Source organism: Salvelinus alpinus, chromosome 35, assembly GCF_045679555.1.
Source record: "Salvelinus alpinus chromosome 35, SLU_Salpinus.1, whole genome shotgun sequence".
In the NCBI taxonomy this organism is placed as follows: Eukaryota; Metazoa; Chordata; class Actinopteri; order Salmoniformes; family Salmonidae; genus Salvelinus; species Salvelinus alpinus.
The window spans coordinates 4,720,355-4,742,404 of NC_092120.1; the positions used below are offsets into that span (position 1 = coordinate 4,720,355).

The 22,050-nt window shown below is 43.6% G+C and overlaps 1 protein-coding gene across 3 annotated transcripts in view; it reads right to left on the reverse strand.

The window, feature by feature from the left end:
- Nucleotides 1-22,050, reverse strand: part of LOC139564555 (glutamate receptor ionotropic, kainate 2) — a 305,593-nt gene that overhangs the window by 173,434 nt on the left and 110,109 nt on the right. For all 3 annotated transcript variants that reach the window (XM_071384173.1, XM_071384174.1, XM_071384175.1), the window contains 5 exons: nt 19,609-19,776; nt 18,299-18,556; nt 5,929-6,110; nt 2,085-2,138; nt 462-635 (listed from right to left, as the gene is read on the reverse strand). In XM_071384173.1, coding sequence (XP_071240274.1) covers nt 462-635; nt 2,085-2,138; nt 5,929-6,110; nt 18,299-18,556; nt 19,609-19,776 — 836 coding nt within the window. The remainder of the gene's footprint in view (nt 1-461; nt 636-2,084; nt 2,139-5,928; nt 6,111-18,298; nt 18,557-19,608; nt 19,777-22,050) is intronic.

Sequence of the window (22,050 nt, forward strand, 5' to 3'; positions counted from 1 at the left end):
CACAGGGCTCAGAGCCCAGGGACCCAGGAGGTTGTGTGTTTCAGTCCTCTGAGACAGGCTGGATGCTCACAGGAAGACGATGCTCACAGCATGGCTGTTTCACTAACGGCTAATACATTGGCAACAATCACACACAGAGAAAGCATAATCTATGTCCTAACAACATTCCTGCCTTACTCCATCAAAGGTCTAATGTGATATCTAAAATATCTAGGAAAAAATCTACCGGTGGAATGGATTTCTCTGCCAGACAGCAGTAACACTTCCAGCATAAGTCCCTATTCCATAATGATAATATTCAGAACTTTTCAGAAGATTAGAGCAACAAAGGGTTATAGACATATAGCCCAATCATAGTAGATGCTGCGTCCGAAATGGACTAAGGGTTATAGGGAATAGGAGTTAGTAAATAGGGCGCTATTTCCGATTGGCCCCATACAGTAGCTCTAGTGATGACTCACCGTCATGAAGCCGTCCAGTAGGCCAGAGTCAGGTTTGGGCGGGGCCTGCAGGCGTTCCATGGACCACTTCTCTATGATGGAGGCCACTTGGCTGTTCTCCGTATTCAGGATCCTAAAGCCAGTCATGTTCACCCCACTGTAACGGTAGGCCTCCACGTCCAGGGCAAACAGGTCCTGACAGGGAAGAGTTAAGAGTCAGGCAAGTAGGAAAATAACATACATAGGCCTATATATAATACGCTAAAGAGGGGTTATAACTGTGATATAAACAAAGCCATTTTCTCCACTAAGAGCAAAAAGGATTAAGTATAGACTAACAATTAAATAGGAATGCTGATTGTGAATAAGCAAGGACATGGTAGCAATGTGAGTTAATGTGTGGTGTCTGAGTGCTGTCCTCTGCTGGAGCTAACACTGGAGTATAAAGTCAAATCTGGCAGAAAATGGCTGCCATATGTGTTCATCGATGTGGATGGGTTGTTCACTCTGGTGGGAGAATTAAGCTCTCAGCACTGCGTCCCCTCTCTGCCAAACTCAACATTGGAACATGTTAGAACGTCCTCCTATCTGTTCCCTCTCCTCAGTCCCTCCCAAACTCCTCATCTTCGCTCATGTTCATTCTTCTCATTTCATACATCCTGCAAATGGCTTCGCCACACTTAATTGCGTTCATTGTGACACTGAATGGCTTCTATAAAGAGAATGTGGACATTTAGATCTTTCATTTCAAACATTTAAATGGAAGGATGTATTTTTTTCTTGATGAAAAGCTCTGGCAGCGAAGAAAACGGAAGGTTTTAGTTCAAAGGATTTTAATATTCTGGCTGGGGGAGTGTTTTGAACTTAACTCTAGCTACTGTTAGATGAATGAGATATGACTTTAATAGGAGTAGGACTTGAATAATGTTTCTGACCTGACAACCGGACAGGGAGTGAGTATAAGAGAGAGAGAGGGAGTCAGGGATAATGTAGTGTGTGTGTGTGTTCAAAAGTGAACGTGGGGTATGTGTGTGTGTGTGTGTGTGTGTGTGTGTGTGTGTGTGTGTGTGTGTGTGTGTGTGTGTGTGTGTGTGTGTGTGTGTGTGTGTGTGTGTGCTAATCTCTGCAGAAAGAGAGAAATAGAGCAGCCCTCTGAAGTAGGCCAAGGGCCATGTCAGTTACACAACCATGGGGTGTCAGAACGACCCCCCCCCCCCCCCCCCCTCTATCTCTCTCTGTCTCCCCCTCTATCTCTCTCTCTCTGTCTCTCTCTCTTTCAAGAGAGGAATGAAAGTTGACACTCTCCTCCCTGCCACATTTCCCTGTTCTCCTCCAGGGAAGAATATGGAGCCTGTCATTCACTTTCACATTCAATGTTCTTGTTGCCCTCAATCATCACAGCACATGAGCTAGGTCATTCTGATATCACTTTCTTTCTCACACCTAAGACATAAAAGAGATTGTTGCTTTACTTTTGATGCATGAACATTTCACACTTCAGGACTTTGAAGATTGAAGACTGCCTCTGTTTAGCTCACACCTTCACTGTGTCAGAAGTTTCCAGATGGATACAAAAGTTAGACAAGCAAAATGATGGGAAAGCATCTCGGCAGGCAGTGGAACATATGGCTGTACTTTACTTACCAGTGTGGTGAAGATGTAGTGATAGTACTCTGTCATCATCCCCATAGCAAGAGCCTGGAGAGAGAGAGAGGGGGGGGGGGAGAGGGGGGAGAAAGAGAGGGGGGAGAGAGAGCGAGAGAGAGGGGGGAGAGAGAGGGGGGAGAGAGCGAGAGAGAGAGGGGGAGAGAGAGAGAGAGAGAGAGAGAGAGAGAGAGAGAGAGAGAGGAGAGAGAGAGAGAACATGTGTGAATGCTGAATGTATGAATCTACAGTATACACTGTGTGTGTGAGTGTGTGTGTGTGTGTGTGTGTGTGTGTGGTGTGTGTATGTGCACGTGTGCCTGCGTGTGTATGTTACAGAGTCATGTGTGTTTCTGCGTATAAAATATATAAACCTCACATCCACTCTCCTCTAAGCCTGGTGTAACCATCTCTTCCTCCATCCATCCCTCCATCCCTGCATATCTCCCTCCCCTCCCCTCCATCCATCCATCCATCCATCCATCCATCTATCCATTTGCCTTTCAACAGTGAGGGCTCACATTACTTACTAATGATGGCAATTAAGCAGACCTAAAGGCCAGGATACACTCTCATCAGGGACAGAGAGGTTATGCTGTGAGTGAGGAGGATGACTCTACTTTATTCTCTGCCTATGTGAATATACAGTCGTGGCCAAAAGTTTTGAGAATGACACAAATATTAATTTTCACAAAGTCTGCTGCCTCAGTTTGTATGATGGCAATTTGCATGAATGTTATGAAGAGTGATCAGATGAATTGCAATTAATTGTAAAGTCCCTCTTTGCCATGCAAATGAACTGAATCCCCCCAAAAACTTTTCCACTGCATTTCAGCCCTGCCACGAAAGGACCAGCTGATATCATGTCAGTGATTCTCTCGTTAACACGGGTGTGAGTGTTGACGAGAACAAGGTTGGAGATCACTCTGTCATGCTGATTGAGTTTGAATAACAGACTGGAAGCTTCAAAAGGAGGGTGGTGCATGGAATCAGTGTTCTTCCTCTGTCAACCATGGTTACCTGCAAGGAAACACGTGCCGTCATCATTGCCTTGCACAAATAGGGCTTCACAGGCAAGGATATTGCTGCCAGTAAGATTGCATCTAAATCAACCATTTATCGGATCATCAAGAACTTCACGGAGAGCAGTTCAATTGTTGTGAAGAAGGCTTCAGGGCGCCCAAGAAAATCCAGCAAGCGCCAGGACCGTCTCCTAAAGTTGATTCAGCTGCGGGATCGGGGCACCACCAGTACACCAGCTTGCTCAGGAATGGCAGCAGGAAGGTGTGTGTGCATCTGCACGCACAGTGAGGCGAAGACTTTTGGAGTATGGCCTGGTGTCAAGAAGGGCAGCAAAGAAGCCACTTCTCTCCAGGAAAAACATCAGGGACAGACTGATATTCTGCAAAAGGTACAGGGATTGGACTGCTGAGGACTGGGGTAAAGTCATTTTCTCTGATGAATTCCCTTTCCGATTGTTTGGGGTATCCGGAAAAACGCTTGTCCGGAGAAGACAAGGTGAGCGCCTGAGACCATTCATGTGTGGGGTTGCTTCTCAGCCAAGGGAGTGGGCTCACTCACAATTTTGCCTAGTTGGAGCTCTCTCTCTCTCTCTCTCTCTCTCTCTCTCTCTCTCTCTCTCTCTCTCTCTCTCTCTCTCTCTCTCTCTCTCTCTCTCTCTCTCTCTCTCTCTCTCTCTCTCTCTCTCTCTGTCTCTCTGTCTTTCTCTCTCTGTCTCTCTGTCTCTCTCTCTCTCTCTTTCTCTCTCTCTCTCTCTCTCTCTCTCTCTCTCTCTCTCTCTCTCTCTCTATCTGTCTCTCTCTCTGTCTCTCTCTCTCTCTATGTCTTTCTCTCTGTCTCTCTCGCTCTCCCTCTCTCCCTCTCTCTCCCTCTCTATCTGTCTCTCTCTCTGTCTCTCTCTTTCCCTCCCTCTATCTGTCTCTCTCTCCCTCTCTGTCTCTCTCTCTTTCTCTCTCTGTCTCTCTCTCTGTCTTTCTCTCTCTGTCTCTCTCTCTCTCTCTCTCTCTCTCTCTCTCTCTCTCTCTCCCTCTCTATCTGTCTCTCTCTCTGTCTCTCTCTTTCCTCCCTCTATCTGTCTCTCTCTCCCTCTCTCTCCCTCTCTCTCATCTCTCTCTCTCTATCTCTCTCACTCTCTCTCTCTCTGTCTTTCGCTCTCTGTCTCTCGCTCTCTGTCTCTCTCTCTGTCTCCCTCTTTCCCTCACTCTATCTGTCTCTCTCTCTCTCTTGCTCTCTCTCTCTTTGTCTCGCTCTCTCTCTCTCTCTATTTGTCTCGCTCTCTGTCTCTCTCTTTCCCTCTCTCTTTCCCTCTCTCTGTCTCTCTCTCTGTCTCTCTTTCTCCCTCACTCTGTCTGAATGTAGATGATATCACTGCAGACAGACAGATGACTGTGGTCATTACCTTGGTCTGATCAGTGGCAGCCATGTTTTGCTAAAATAATTACAGACTCCTCACCTCTATGTCGCTATATCACCTGTTGTAGGGATATTATGTCTTGTAGGTGAACATCTCACAAGGCCATTTGAAGAAGAAGCCGCTGTTACGGCAGCTTTATATTGTCAGTCTACTCTGTGTGTGTCTGTTAGGGCCTTTGGCTGAGTGCCCACCCTATTTAAGCACTATAAATGTGGCTTGGTCTCTTAGGCAGCTGGGACAGGTGAGTTGTGCTGCAGTTCCCTGACAGCTTCGCTAAACCATTAGGAATCACAGATGATGATTGTACAGGGAAATGGAGAGTGATTAAATGGGAAAGGGTCAGGCCAGTAATTGCTGCCGGTGTCAGGTGGGTACGGTAAGTATCCTGGTGGGTTGAACATCCTCTAATCTACTCACCAATAATGCAGCTAGCATTACTCCTGGCCATGAGGTTTCATAGCCAATAAGGGTGCAGAATGTAAATGATTGTATTTCCTTTTCCAATCAGATGACAACATTCAAATGTTCCTCTTCATTGGGTGGACCTGATGGAATTCTGTGTTTCTTAGCCAATCAGATATCTTCAATCCTATTATACACTGCACTATATCCGTGGACACCGCAGAGGGATTGGGGAAATCTGCAGTAATTAGAAACGCGTCGTTTAGGGATCAGAAGAAAAATGATCTTTTAGCACCTGCATATCATAATTATTTGGCCACCTGCATATGAACTCCAGAGGAAGGCCTACAGAGGTTAACATGAAGAATTTGAAGCTGGATATTAAGCATGCAGACAGTTCCACAATGGCACTATGAACGACAGTTAAACCACCTCCAGTTGTTTCTTGTACGGTAGAAGATTGATCTGCGTCTCTAAAGAGTACCATGACTGTCGTCTCAGAGTGAAATGAGGACAAGAATCCTTCCCTCACTGAGTCAGGCGTGTGTCTTGTAATGAGGATATCAGGGAAAAGTCCTTCATTACCCCCCATTACCAGGGAGTAGCTCACATGCCACTAGCTAATGATAGGTGTCCTTGACCTTCATAACCAATCACCAGCTACCACACTGATTAAAAAAGGCACGCGGGAGAGAGTGAGGGAGAAAGAGTGAGTGCCAGGGTGAGTCATGTTATCTTTAATATTTGATACATCCTGGAAGCAGGAGGAGGAATATGAATGTTTTTAATTGAGTCAGTACAAAGCATCCTCTCTTTCTGTTTCATGTTTAGCTGATATCCTGCATGACTGAAAGGACCTTAGAGGACGTTCCTTCTTTCAAGGAAATGTACAAAAAACATACTTTGCACCCAGTTTGACAAAACTTGTCTGAATTGACTGGGGATTGTGACTTCTCACTCATGCACACACAAACACAGACACACATCACTTCCCCTCCTCATACACACCTGTTTTAGGATGCCGGCAGCCATTTCGTGTCCACAGTCGAAAATGACGTGGAACTCCTTCCCTCTCTTCATCTCCTTGAGGAGAGGCTTTGCGTCCTTGGTGTCCGCTGGCAACTGGCGGATCTTCAAGCGGATGTTGTAGCGAGATGGAGCCTTTATGAGCTCCTGTAACCGAATAAGACCTTGAGAGGAAACACAGAGACAAAAAAGACAGTGTGTGAGAGGGAATGTATCAATGTACAATACGTATACCATTTTGAATAGGGAAAGGGGGATACCTAGTAGTTGTACAACTGAATGCCTTCAACTGAAATGTGTCTTCTGCATTTAACCCCTCTGAATCAGAGAGGTGCAGGGGGCTGCCTTAATCGACATCCACGGCACCCAGGGAACAACAGGTTAGCTGCCTTGCTCAGGGGCAGAACAACAGATTTTTACCATGTCAGCTCGGGGATTCAATCCAGCAGCCTTGTGGTTACTGGCCCAATGCTCTAACCACTAGGCTACCTGCCGCCCTGAAAATGTCATGTTAATTCCATTTCTGTTGCAAACAGTGCAGGCTCCCCATTTTCCAAGATAAACTACAAATATGTATCTCTGGTTTTACTCTGTATTCATTTGACTCCCTTGGTTTTAATTAGTAGTAGATAAGGAAGCTCTATGAATAGATGTCTAATGTCATTCCAATTTTAATGAAATCCATCCATCTGTCAACTTGTCTCACATCTCTTCCCTCCTCCCTCCCCCCTCATCCCCCCTCCTCCTCCTCCCTCCTCCTCCTCCTCTCCCCTCCTCCTCCTCCTCCTCTCCCTCTTTCTTTCTCTCCCTTCTTTGCACTATTGCACATTTCATTCCACTTCCTCATTTCTTAATATTTGTCTGTATCCTTCCTGTTCTACCTCCACCATCTATGTTTCTCTCAAAGCTCTGTATTTTCTTGCGCCACACTGTATCTTACCAGAGCCAGTACCACAGACCTTGATGCTAGAAGAAAGCGGATCCCAACAGTATGAATTCCCCTTTGAAAAGGAAACCAAAAAGACATCTATCAATACTCCACCTGACTTTTATCATTCATCACTGATACATTGAATTCATGCTCATTATCGATTCATCTACAATGCTTCCCCTATATTAATTTAGCACCGCTGCTACATGTTTTCCACCGCGGCAAAAACTAGGATTTACAAGATATATATATTTTTGCCGATACATGCTTTTAAATGGATACTCGCTGGCTCAATGACTGAAAGTATATGGGAACAGCTAGCATATCATTGCGCTAACATCTAAATTCCTACATAGAGATATAGGACAGAGAGCCACTATGGCTGAAGAATTCTTACAAGTGTTTCCAGTCAAGTGCAATCAATAATCTTTTCCCTGGTTCAGTACTGTATAGACCTGCCACAGTAACAGTCACAGTCACAACCATGTAGTTGTTATTCTCTGCAGCCTGCAGCCATACAGGCAGTCCCCAGCTGGTTGGCCCATGGCATTATTTGTTTACTTCCTGTTTCTACTTGAGCGCACAGCACCATGGGACACCAGCGCAGCTCAGCTCACAGCTTGTTGTTGAGTGTTGAGCAGCAGCCAGTTCCCAAGCCTTCATTAAATCACTACAACACTCTGTCGCACACTGATGATGATGCCCCACGGTGGCGCCCTCTCGCACGCTGATGATGCGTCATTGCCCGTGACAAAGTGGACACAGTAGACACAATGGAGGGCTGAGGACCTCGCCCACTGTGGGTCATTATTAACTAACACCACAGAATACATATACGATGAGCCAGAGAGAGGAAACAGTGTAGCTACTGTATGGCTGCAGACTATGGCTGTGACTGGAATAGGCTTCCTATTCCTAGTGCACCTACAGTGCATGTCCTGGTCAAAAGTAGTGCACTACAAAAGGCCTATGAAGAAGACCAGCTGGCCTTCTCAATTTTAACAGAAACCCTTAGTTAGACTTCATTGCACATCAGCTTGTTTCAAAATGTTCATTACCTGACCGCCACAGTTAGTTTAAATAGCTGCTTTGTTGGCGGCCACAAAGGCCCATGGTGATCACAGTGAATGTTAAGCAGATGGAGGCGCTTGTGGAAAGCGGTTGTTCTTAACTTCTCTAGGGTAGGGGGCAGCATTTTCACGTTTGGATGAAAAGCATACCCAAATTCAACTGCCAGTTACTCATCCCCAGGAGATAAGATATGCATATTATTAGTAGATCTGGATAGAAAACACTCTGAAGTTTCTAAAACTGTTTGAATCATGTCTGTGAGTATAACAGAACTTATTTAGCAGGCGAAACCCCGAGGACAAACCATTCAGATATATATTTTTTTGAGGTCACTGTCTTTTCAATGTGTTTTCATTGGGAAACCAGATTTCTAAGCGAATTGCTTGCAGTTCCTATGGCTTCCACTAGATGTCAACAGTCTAGAGAAATAGGTTGAGGTTATTCCTTTGTGTATTGAAGAAATACGGCCATCTTGAAGTCGATCAAACAGAAGGCATGCTACATATCGTTTTAATCCTGTATTGAACACATATCATCCCATCTTCAATTTTATCGATTATTAACGTTAAAAAATACCTAAAGTTGTATTACATAAGTAGTTTGACATTTTTTGGCAAAGTTTACAGGTAACCTTTGAGATATTTTGTCATCACGTTTGAGCAAGTTGGAACCAGTGTTTTTCTGGATCAAACGCGCCAAATAAATGGACATTTTGGATATATATCGACGGAATTAATCGAACAAAAGGACCATTTGTGATGTTTATGGGACATATTGGAGTGCCAACAACAGAAGCTCGTCAAAGGTAAGGCATGAATTATATTTTTATTTCTGCGTTTTGTGTCGCGCCTGCAGGGTTGAAATGTTTTCTCTCTTTTGTTTACTATGGTGCTATGCTCAGATAATAGCATCGTATGCTTTCGCTGAAAAGCCTATTTGAATTCTGACATGTTGGCTGGATTCACAACCAGTGTAGCTTTAAATTGGTATCTTTCATGTGTGATTTAATGAAAGTTTGATTTTATAGTAATTTTCATAGTAATTAATTTTAATTTGGCGCTCTGCATTTTCTCAGGCTTTTTGCCAAGTGATACATTAGCATCTTGCCTAACCTCAGATTTTTGGATATAAATATGAACTTTACTGAACAAAAAAGACATGTATTGTGTAACATGAAGTCCTATGAGTGTCATCTGATGAAGATTATCAAAGGTTAGTGATTAATCTTATCTCTATTTCTGCTTTTTGTTACTGCTCTCTTTTGCTGGAAAAATGGCTGTCTTTTTCTGTGACTTGGCTCATACCTAACATAATCGTTTGGTGTGCTTTCGTCGTAAAACCTTTTTGAAATCGGACACTTTGGCTGGATTTACAACAAGTGTAGCTTTAAAATGGTGTAAAATACTTGTATGTTTGTGCAATTTAAATTATGGGATTTCTGTTGTTTTGAATTTGGCGCCCTGCAGTTTCACTGGCTGTTGACGAGGTGGGACGCTACCGTCCCACATACCCTAGAGAGGTTAAATCAATTAAAGAGTTATGATCCCGATCTACAATTCTGTCGAATTGGAATTTGGAATTCAGACAAAAGTGAACGTGGGGTATGTGTGTGTGTGTGTGTGTGTGTGTGTGTGTGTGTGTGTGTGTGTGTGTGTGTGTGTGTGTGTGTGTGTGTGTGTGTGTGTGTGTGTGTGTGTGTGTGTGTGTGTGTGTGTGTGTGTGTGTGTGTGTGTGCGTGCGTGTGTGTGTGTATGTGTGTGATGTTTGAATGTGGTCCGATCTGGCTGGGGTGTTTAGTTTTGCAAGAGCTTTCCACTGCAGGAGCAGTTAGTTAGTTAACATTGGTAAAACCACCCTGACATCTCCGACTGCTGCATTCGCACATCATAAACAACATGTCAGAGTACCTCTTTCTCGTCCTCTCCCTCTTTCTCACACACTTTCCACCTCTCTCTCCCCCGCTCACTCTCCATCACTCTCTCTCTTCCTCTTTCTCTCTCAATCTCTCTTCCTCTCCCCCCTCGCGATCTCTCTCCACCCTCACCCCCTGTCTATCTCCTCTGTTGTCTCCCGTGCTATTTCTACCTGGCAGATTCACCCCTCTTCACCACCCCAACACTCTGCCTGAGACCACAGCAATCCGGAGAGAGAAATATGGAGAGAGGGAAGTGGTGATCTGTATTGACTGTGTTTAATGCCTTGTGACCGCCTGCTCCAGGATCCATATTTAACTCTGCATGAATATTTCATCCACTCAAAGCGTTTATTAGGGGCCGTCTGGGAGTCTCCTGAGCGTAAAACAGAACAGCCCTGTGATAAATATCCTGTGAAGTGAGGTGAAGACGCACCAGCAGCAACCCTCTCCTCAAGTATTCCGCTCCAAACTTCCTCGAAGAACCGCTCATAGGGTGAGTTTCCATTGCAGATCATCCATCAGAGGTAGAGATGTAGCAGGGTGGGTGGATCTCAATAGTCTTGTTTCCTGACCTTGTCTCTTTTCCTTTGTCTGCACCAATGTTGAACTACATATAGCGTGTATCTCAATAGTCTAATGGTCTCGTTTCCTGTCCTTGTCTCCTTCCCTTTGCTCTAATGTTGAAATACCTTTCTCAATTGTCTAAAATTACATCCTCTCCTCGCCTGTTTTCAGAAGCCACTTTAGCCTATTGTGTGATTCTCCTGGAGGTCTATCTAAGGCACAGTGAGTGTTGCATGATGGGAAGCGGGAGGCTGGGAGGAGTGAGTGGAGTAATGGCTGTGTGAGTCACGCGTCTCCCCAACAATCTGCGGGTCAAGGTTAATGTAGCCCTCTCTGCATCGCCAGCCTTATTTATGTTCCATTAAACGTGTTGAACAAATTGAAAAAAGATTAAAACGTGTTTCCGGTCAAAGGTTTTAATAGTCGTTCAGGAATGTGGAAGGATGGAAGTAAAGAATTCCACTTTGTGGGAAATACACACATCCATGCGTCTCCTCTCTGCTCATAAAGTGTGGACCACTTTACCCTATGTATTGAGCTTATAACTGTCATTATAACTGTCATTACAACTGTCATTACAACTGTCATTGCAACTGTCATTGCAACTGTCATTGCAACTGTCATTGCAACTGTCATTACAACTGTCATTGTAACTTTCATTGTAACTGTCGTTGCAACTGTCATTGTAACTGTCGTTGCAACTGTCATTACAACTGTCATTGTAACTGTCATTGCAACTGTCATTGTAACTGTCATTGCAACTGTCATTACAACTGTCATTACAACTGTCATTGTAACTGTCATTGTAACTGTCATTGTAACTGTCATTGCAACTGTCATTACTAACTGATGCTTTCTTCTGTAGCTGCTATGTGTTTGAAAATGGGTGGCCATGTTGTAAGAACACAATGTGGACTCATTAAAGTTAGTTCCCTGGAACATCTGGTCGTCTGTTGCTATGCATGGCGTAGTCGGCACAATAACATCTTGTCGGAGTTCCAAACAGCTGGTGGACTTTAATTAACATTGCATGTCACCAACAACACTGACGTGACAGGTTCAATAAAACAATCTTAAAAGTTTACAAAAACTAATAAATGTGGAAGTAGGCTACACGTTCTTTTTTGTCTATTTCTATTTTAAAATTGTTCCTGTTCACTGTAAAAACATCCCATTTTAGGAAGATATCCTTTTAACTACAGTAACTACAGTACTTTGACCCTACTATGAAACATACAGCACTTGAGAGAAAACCAAATAAAACCTCTCCAGACCAACAGAATTCAATGCACAGTAACAGAGAAGCAAAAAGTACAACCAAAGTGATTAAAATCACTTGGAAAATCCAAATGATCACAGCGTTTATGAAAATGGCATTTCGCAAGCTACATCATCACAGCAGTACCTATTATCCCGATGCAGCCAAAGCTGAATTATCATGGCATTTAGTAGAACGACAGTTAGCGGGCCTTTCTAAACAATCTGCAGTGTGGTAGTGGAGCGTATGATGGGAATGGTGCGGCTGGTGTGTGTTTTCACTCACACACATCAAATTGAAACAGATTACTGAAGGGGTCCTGGGACTCTAGAGCCAATCACTTCCACTCAACTTGACTCAGTCTCAAGTACACTTAAATGTCTCTCAGCCTAAGCAAACACACACACACACACACACACTGCACACACACGCACGGATGGACGCACGCTTGGACGTATGTGCACACACACAAGGAGACACACTCACAACACACAAATAAATAGACTAGCAAATAAGAAATGCCTTTTTTTCAAATGCCAAATCGTTCTGCCAAAAATATAATGAAATAAAACAACCCCTTTTTGATTACAACAAGGCAATCAGCCACTCCTCTGTAAACATTTTGCTACACTGGGGTTTAGGCCGACCTTTCAACTAACACAATTACAAAAAAATGTCAGGCAGATATGGGTCAAAACCTCTCCCATAACAGAATTACACCCATTTGACACAAAGTAAATGACCTTTTCCTCAGAAGAGTCATGCGGTGTACATTTCAATGATGGTTTTTGTTGTGTTGTTTTTTTTAAATATATATTGTTTTGTTCTGTCATAAAATGCAACCATAGGAATTCTCGAAGGGATCCTTGCTGACAGCTATATAGAGGAAAACAGAGTGATGGCTATAGAGTGGCTATTCAGTGGTGTTGGATGGAGTGGCTGGTCATTGGGTCGTTAAAACTTTCTTTGCTCTTAGGGACCACCCCTCTAGTATACCACCTCTACGGTTGCAGTCGGAGGATGTTGTCAAGGAAACCGGGCCATAAACATAGAGCCAGGTTGATTAAACTGTCACTCTCTCCCTCCCACCATCAATGAAGGAAGGGAGGCTGGGACTGGGACTGGGGGGAATATTTATAGGAGTAACCACACTATCCCTGCAACATGGTGCACCATGGTGCATTCCACCGTCTCCATCTCTCCTTCACTACCCAATACAACTCCAGTGTAACATGACTCCCATAACGTTGTGATGTGTGGCTAGGAATACTACCACCACAACAGAGAGTGTAGATGCCATTGCCTTTGTACCATTACAAAGTTGATCTGTTAGAAGAGGGCCATTGTGGGTATTGATTTACTTCTATGCTCTCTGGTTCATGGAGAAACAGCCCAATGAGAAAGCTGTTTCCTGTTCCACTCTGAGGCAACAGCAGTAGGGCAATTGGGGTGTGAATGAAACATGGCTTAGAATAAAGGAGTCCCTTCTGAGAGAATTACATGGCAATATAGGGCTTATCTAATATGTTGGACAATATGTTTTCACACACATAAAAACAGGCAAAGTAAGCAGGCCTACACATTTCCCTGTTTAATAGAAGATTAATCAATCGCACTCCACACTGCCCTTTCCCACCTGGACAAAAATAACACCTATGTGAGAATGCTGTTCATTGACTACAGCTCAGCGTTCAACACCATAGTGCCCACAAAACTCATCACTAAGATAAGGACTGTGGGACTGAATACCTCCCTCTACAACTGGATCCTGGACTTCCTGACAGGCCGCCCCCAGGTGGTAAGGGTAGGTAGCCACACGTCAGCCACACTGATACTCAACACTGGGGCCCCTCAGGGGTGTGTACTTAGGCCCCTCCTGTACTCCCTGTTCACCCACGACTGTGTGGCCAAACATGACTCCAACACCATCATTAAGTTTGCTCAAGACACAACAGTGGTAGGCCTGATCACCGACAACGATGAGCCAGCCTATATGGAGGAGGTCAGAGAACTGACAGTGTGGTGCCAGGACAACAACCTCTCCTTCAATGTGAGCAAGACAAAGGAGCTGATCGTGGACTACAGGGAAAGGTGGGCCAAACAGGCCCCGGTGGAGATTATAACAGGACATGGCCAAGATGTTCAAATGTTCATAAATTACCAGCATGGTCAAATAATAATAATCACAGTAGTTGTCGAGGGTGCAGCAAGTCAGCACCTCAGGAGTAAATTACCTATAACCTGTACCCCCGCACACTGACTCAGTACCAGTACCGAGTCAGTGTACAGTACCCCCTATATATATGTTATTGTGTTACTTTTTATTTTATTTTACTTTAGTTTATTTGGTAAATATTTTATTATCTCTTCTTGAACTACATTGTTGGTTAAGGGCTTGTAAGTAAGCATTTCAAGGTCTACACTTGTTGTATTTGGTGCATGGGACAAAAAAAGTATGATTTGATTTGATTGTATTACCTGAATCATTCCAAACATCCCATTCAGGTCTCCTTCCTTCTCATCCTGATATCTTCAACCTTTGGCTCAATGAGCACATGCATTTATTCACTATCTATTGGCTCACCCCGTGTCAACCTGCTACATCCACTAACACCTTCATTAACAGGGTGTTATGGATCAGCCAGAATCAATGCTTCCCCAATGATGCCTATCTCACACTGAGCCCTTCTGAACAAGGGCTGTAGAAAACCTGCAGGGCACACATGTAGTGGGGTAATAATAGTATTATATATACCTCACATGCAACTTGTAATAAGACTATGCATTTAGCCTATTAAAATGTATATCTGACTCCATAAAGATAATTAAAATATAGAAGCAAGCATTAGGCAATAAGTTGACTTTGACTAACAAGAATTAGTCTGAGATTTCTCTATATCAAAGGCAGATATTTAATTAACATTGTACAATGAATGGATTCACATACAAGGAATAAAGTCTACAAGGCAATACTGATGTTAACAAAGCATACTTCTAGGCATATAGATCCTAAGGTTTACTTAGAAGACAAAGCATGAACAAAGAGATGCCTATTAGGCCAGAGGCCTAGAAGCCTAGGAAATGAGAATTGATCATACAACCTTCCTCCATGGACTGGATACAGGATAAGAGAGAGAACAAAGGCATTTCATTCCATTGATAACATCTGAAGGTGTAACTCTTTCAACTCAAAACCAACCACATTGACCAATCAAACGATACCAAGTTTACAGTGTAACCTGACCACCAGGGTGTCACAGTATTTAAAGGCTTGCGTGGGGGATGAGACCAATGTAAATAAGACATCATTCCTGAGTGGACCATAAAATCCCTTCGCATAGAGTAATTTAGAGTTCACCCTGTACAGATAAACAAGTTACCACAGAGATCATACATACAGTACATGCATACATATGCCTTCAGAGTCATGGACACTATATAATTATTCACACATTTAATAGTCAGTTCTCTGGATACTGTAACAGAGAGATATATTTTGGCCCCTCAGAGGGGGAAAGGCTGACAAGTCCTTGGGCATTGTCCTTTGTGCTTTCCTTGTGTTCCTGGACCATTTACCATGCAGCTCCAGGTGACAGAGAAGACAAATCGGGGCTGAGCCTACACACAAATACACACACACAGTAGGGTTGAATATTTTCCCGTTATTTTACAAATGTGCCATTCCGGTATTTTCCGCCAAAACCAGAAGTGTCCTTCAAAAGCATCATAAAGCATATAAATATGTCTGGATTTGATTAGAGCTTTGATCAGCATGAAAATTCAAGCCTGATGCTACCTGAGCCTGATGAGCCATATATTAAATATTGAGTAAATGTCCTTAAGCCATACATTAAGGACATTTAATGAGCCCAAGACCAAAAATTCCCTAAATATTGTGCCATTATCCAATACATATATGATATAGCCTACTGCAGATTATGCACGAAGGAAAAACATAAAAGCCCATATAAATGTAGCTAGCTATATGCTCTGTTGGGTAAATAAATTAAACTAGCGCCAGTAGGCTAACCTTTTTCAGTGTGAACTGTATTACTGAACTCATTGTATTATACTGTATTAAATGGACTTGAATTACACACATCGTTCAAACCATGATAAAGCAGAAGAGAATATGCGATTCTGGTGCAGCATATGCAGCCTACTACAAAGTTACAAGTATAGGCTAGCGAATTTGATTTTAATTTTGAAATATATGATGTCTAGCAAGCTGTTCTAGTCTAGCTTTTCTTGCATGGGACTCCAAGAGCTAAGGAGCGTTATTTAAGGAGAGAGGCCAGCGGAGCACAGGTGTGTGCGTATTGCACAAGAGACAGAGGCTATAAGTTAGAAGCTTATTATGCATAATCCATCATTAATTAGCTAAATATAAGGCTAATACTGCATTGAATATATTATCTGAAATGCTAGGACATCTATATATAGGGCAATATATCAATCTAGAACAGGATTATCTGTTTTGGATGGAGTTGATGGAGAGAAAGACTGCAAGAGTGCTCGCACGTGCACTGATATAAAGCAATGATATTCGAGTGATAGGCTGTTTTAAAACTCTGCAGCTGCAATTATTAAAATAATAACTTTTACAATTAAAAACCAAGGTGACCCCGAAAGCCAGTGCACATGGGTAAATTAGACACGCATTCAGTCTTTATATTAGTGTAGGATAGACTATGCTGCAGCAAATGTAGGCCTACCTATCACTAGAAGAAAAGTTACCATGATGAGATGATAGGTCTACATGTAACGCTCGTCGGAAGAAGTGGACCAAGGTGCAGCGTGGCACGTGTTCATGATTCTTTATTGACTCAGAACACCAAACAAAATAACAAAAGAATAACAAACGTCACGTTCCGTAGGCTTCACAGAGCTAACAAAAACAACATCCCACAACCTAAGGTGGCAAAACAGGCTGCCTAAGTATGAATCCCAATCAGAGACAACGATAGACAGCTGTCCCTGATTGAGAACCATACCTGGCCAAAACATAGAAACATAAAACATAGAATGCGCACCCCACATCACACACTGACCTAACCAAATAGAGAAATAAAACGTCTCTCTAAGGTCAGGGCGTGACACTACATGCATTGTGATCTGCATTCCATACTGAGATGGGCTGTCTGTCTCTACCCTAAGCATTGATTCATCATGCAGAGGCCGTAGAGAAGCCATATTTAGACATTGCATATTCATTTCAATGCAATGCCTTACTCAATATCTAAAATATGAAGTATTAGGTACAGGATGAACATATTGAAACCTGTAAACTTCCATTTACCCAAAAAGTGGTTTTGGACACTTCTCTGGTTTCTATTTTGTTTTGTTTAGTTGGTTGTAGTTTTTGGGGAAATAGATTTAAACTGAATTAAATTGAAAGCAAAATGGTTTAAGTGATAAAATACTGGCCAATGGAGCCCCAGTGTGTTTCTGAGAGCATGTGAAGACCTGGCAGTGTTGTCCTGAGCCTGGACTAACACACGAACGCACACACACACACACACAGACATCCTGTTCTGAGGCTGGCTCCCTCCCGACCTCTGGCATATGGCACATGTACCCTGCACGCTGAGACGTTTGCTGCCTGCTGTTATAACACTGGAACACTGGCCATCTGGGGACGAATGGGGGGGTAGGGCTACAGGGCTACTCTACTGTACAGGACTATAATCATAGTCTATATTACCGGTGAAGGTGGACGGCCTTTTGGGTTTTTTGATATGGTAATTTAGCAGAACAGAACTGTTGACAACGACGGATATACTGTATATTTAGTATATGCGGCCCATCCGAGTATCGAACCCACAGCCCTTATGCTGCCAGGCCAGTACCATGGTCTGTCTACTGTAACTCACTAAGCTGTTGGAATCACTGTGAGAAAAAGTAGGGGTGATGGAAGGTGTGAGATACAGTACATAAGTGATCAGTGACTGAAACTATTCTGTGGTCATAGACCACTGTGACTGAAACTGTTCTGTGGCCATAGACCACTGCGACTGAAACTGTTCTGTGGTCATAGACCACTGCGACTGAAACTGTTCTGTGGTCATAGACCACTGTGACTGAAACTGTTCTGTGGTCATAGACCACTGTGACTGAAACTGTTCTGTGGTCATAGACCACTGTGACTGAAACTGTTCTGTGGTCATAGACCACTGTGACTGAAACTGTTCTGTGGTCATAGACCACTGCGACTGAAACTATTCTGTGGTCATAGACCACTGCGACTGAAACTGTTCTGTGGTCATAGACCACTGTGACTGAAACTGTTCTGTGGTCATAGACCACTGTGACTGAGCCTGTTCTGTGGTCATAGACCACTGTGACTGAAACTGTTCGTGGTCATAGACCACTGTGACTGAAACTGTTCTGTGGTCATAGACCCCTGTGACTGAACCTGTTCTGTGGTCATAGACCACTGTGACTGTGAAGTTATGAGGCACAGAACTGCAATGAGGTGGTTCCAAGCCTGTTCTATTCATTCTATTTCTATGCTTTCTAGGCACAGTGGCTGGACAGACAGGATGTGAGCCTTGCTGTGTTGTCGTCATTGATCATGAAGGTGTGAGGTACTGTAAGTGGCCAGGGGTCTTACCTGTGCTGTCATCATAGACAACGGTGACTGTCTTCCACTTGAAGAAGTGAACCAGGTCCAGAATGGCCCGGCTGAGAGAGGAGAAGTCTGGGTAGAGGCTGACGTAGAAGGAGTCCCTGTTGTCAGACACCTGGTGCTTCCATTTGGTCTGGATGTGGGGCACGCCAAGCGCGTTACAGATGGACTGGACCGCATTGGCTGACGAGCTGTGGGATGGCCCGAAGATGGCCGCCACCCCCAGAGATAGTTGGTCGCAGGCTGGGGGAGGAGACAACGTTCAGTTAGTCCTTTATTCAGTGGTTTATTCAGTATTATATGACATGCTGCTGTTAGTTCCTGGAGGATAAATTATGGATTTCCCACTCCACTATGGCAAGCTGTCCGTTCGTATGGTTTTGAATGACCATCATGAAGTATATTTGGAAAGAAGCCAGTGACAGTGTAAAATGTATGAGCAAGATCTATACACTGTAGGCCTGTATAATATATGAAACGATTGGCAACAGTTTGTAACAACAACATTCTGCATTCAAATGACTTATTTTGATGAAAGGAGAAAACGCTTCAATCACAGAAAAAGGATATAATGGCCAGTAATCAATAAGACACTTTGGATGCGTATGAAAAAGCACCCTTTTCCCAATAGTGTTCTACTTTTGAACAGACCTTTATGGGGTTGCCCTATGGACGCTGGACAAAAGTAGTGCACTTAAATCGGAAAAAGGGTGCCATTTTAGATGCAGCCTTTGAAATGTCAAGCCTAATGCAACCAGTAAAACGATAGATTATTGCAGTTTATAAACCTGTCTCCAGGGAGACAACCAGCTCTGTGAATTAGTATTACTGCTGAGTCCTTAGCAGAAACCAATCAATTGTCTTGGTTTACGTTTCAACTGCACAGACAACGGATGCATTCCAAACAGCAACCTATTCCCATATAGGGCACTACTTTTGACCAGATTCCTATGGGGCAGCCCGATGAGCCCTAATCAAAAGTAGTGCACTATAAAGCCTAAAGGGAATAGGTTGCCATTTGGGATGCGACCATCCTCTTTCTATGCCTGATTATAATTGTCCCAATCCAACCAATGAACTACGCATGAGCCCATATTCACTGGGTGGGTGGGAACACACTAACAATGCTAAATAGGATAGGAGAGTCACACAAATAGCAAGCAAACGTCAGATGAATATTTGTATATTTTAAAACTTGAATATTGAATATCTATGAATATTGTTGCAGGAGACCAGCACCAGTCATGAATCTGGGTGTGAATGCAGCTGTCTGAATTGTATTCATAACACTTGACCTTTTCTGGAGGCTTCGAAGCTGTCGTAGATGTTTATCCGTTGGATGTCGTATGTTAGCGTTGTGTTTGGCAGTAGGGTTCTGTTCCTGTTGATTGTATTTAAAGCAAATTTAAAGGCTAGTTCCTCAGCACCTGACGGCCCCGACTCAATGGACTCAAAAATTCCTCCTGAAAACAAGAGACAGTTGGTTAGTACAGTAGTTGAACAAAGTGGTTGATGAAATCACATTTAATGTTGAGAGGATTGTTCTTGACTCATTACATATACACTTGTGTGTGATTATCCTGTTCTGTCTTTTACTCATAATTCAACAATCTCCTCATTTAAATAGAAAGGTTAATCAAATACAATTCACAAGATATAGAAATTATAATTCCATCAAGTCCATCGAGACCTTACTATTGACAATAAAATGAGGCAGATATTTTGCAAATCACATCAGCTGGGGGTACTTTTTGACTCAGGCTATGGGGGTACTTTTAACACTGACACATGACTGAAGCAAAAGCTTTCAGACACGTTAAGGCTTGGACAGTTTCCAACAGGAATCTGATCCAGGGGGATGTACTACTGTAAGAGAAACTCCTGAAATGTACTGTAGAGTGATGCACTCTCTTCAGAAAGACTGGAGTGGAAAGTGTGTTTAAAAGTGCTGGCTATATGGCCAACGGCCCTCCAGTGAATTCATCTGACAGCCAACAGATGAATGGCTGCCGGAGATGCTTGTGAGGGGAGTGGGTGGAACTCTTAGATCAATGTGCCCTGATTGGCCGGCGGATCAATCAATCAAGCCCTTGGGGAGCGCTGGAGCACAGCGGCGGGAGATTGAAGTGTTTTGTTTGGGTTAGCCCCCTGGCCTGCCCCGTTGGCTCACAGTCTGTCGGTCTGTCAGAGGAAGCTGTCAGTAGATTCTATGGTTTATTTACTCATACTATAAAACTCAAAAAGCAGCAACTAAACAGAGGACCGGGACACTTGCAGAAGCAGCAACTAAACAGAGGACCAGGCCACTTGCAGAAGCAGCAACTAAACAGAGGACCGGGACGCTTGCAGAAGCAGCAACTAAACAGAGGACCGGGACGCTTGCAGAAGCAGCAACTAAACAGAGGACCGGGACGCTTGCAGAAGCAGCAACTAAACAGAGGACCGGGACGCTTGCAGAAGCAGCAACTTAACAGAGGACCGGGACGCTTGCAGAAGCAGCAACTAAACAGAGGACCGGGACACTTGCAGAAGCAGCAACTAAACAGAGGACCAGGCCACTTGCAGAAGCAGCAACTTAACAGAGGACCGGGACGCTTGCAGAAGCAGCAACTAAACAGAGGACCGGGACACTTGCAGAAGCAGCAACTAAACAGAGGACCGGGACGCTTGCAGAAGCAGCAACTAAACAGAGGACCGGGACGCTTGCAGAAGCAGCAACTAAACAGAGGACCGGGACGCTTGCAGAAGCAGCAACTTAACAGAGGACCGGGACGCTTGCAGAAGCAGCAACTAAACAGAGGACCGGGACGCTTGCAGAAGCAGCAACTAAACAGAGGACCGGGACACTTGCAGAAGCAGCAACTAAACAGAGGACCGGGACACTTGCAGAAGCAGCAACAAGACACAAGTCAGGAAAAGTTTCTCTCCTCTCTCTCATTAGTATTCTTCTCGTGGGAGAGCTCTATTTTGCATGCCATAATGAGTTGGAGGGAATTAATAAGCATCAGTTAATCGGGATGTACTATAATTGGAATCCTGAGCTTTCGGAATCGCTCCGTTCACATGAGAGAAGCACCGTTTCTTGCTGAGAAGAGAATGTCTCTGTGGCTCAATTGAAAGAAAGAGGAGAGAAGAGAAGCGAGTGAATGACTAAACGACTGACCGACCATGTGAATGTGAAAGAAGAAGATGAATCAGACTGGACAGATTAATGCGAAGACGTGACAGAGGGAGTAGGTGATGAATATGAATATGTGTAATGTGTAACTCCTTTGTATTACAGGTTACGATAAGTATGCATTCACATGAAAAATGTGAGCAATGTAGAAAGCAGATTGAACTGAAGGTCAATGTATGAGTACCATACATACAGTACTGATGAATTGAATGAAGTGGTATAGGTATGGTATAGGTGGGTGAAAGGTTAACACAATGACGTTAAATATTAATAGTATAATACGATTACAAGGGATAATGAGTGTATGGATAGGTACAGGTCTATGTGTAGTGTGAATATGACAATGAGGAAGCTAGTCTAAATGAAATTGTGGGGAAGAATGTAAGAGGGTGTGGTTAGCAGTGAAGGGGTAGTTAGGAGAACAGGTGAGGCTAACATTAAGTAAGGCCTATGTAAAATGGCTGCCCCATTTTCACACACAAAAATCATGTTGTGCACCCTTAGAGGGCTTTCATTGAATTTTGACATCCAGATAATAACAGTGACATATTGAGTTCCA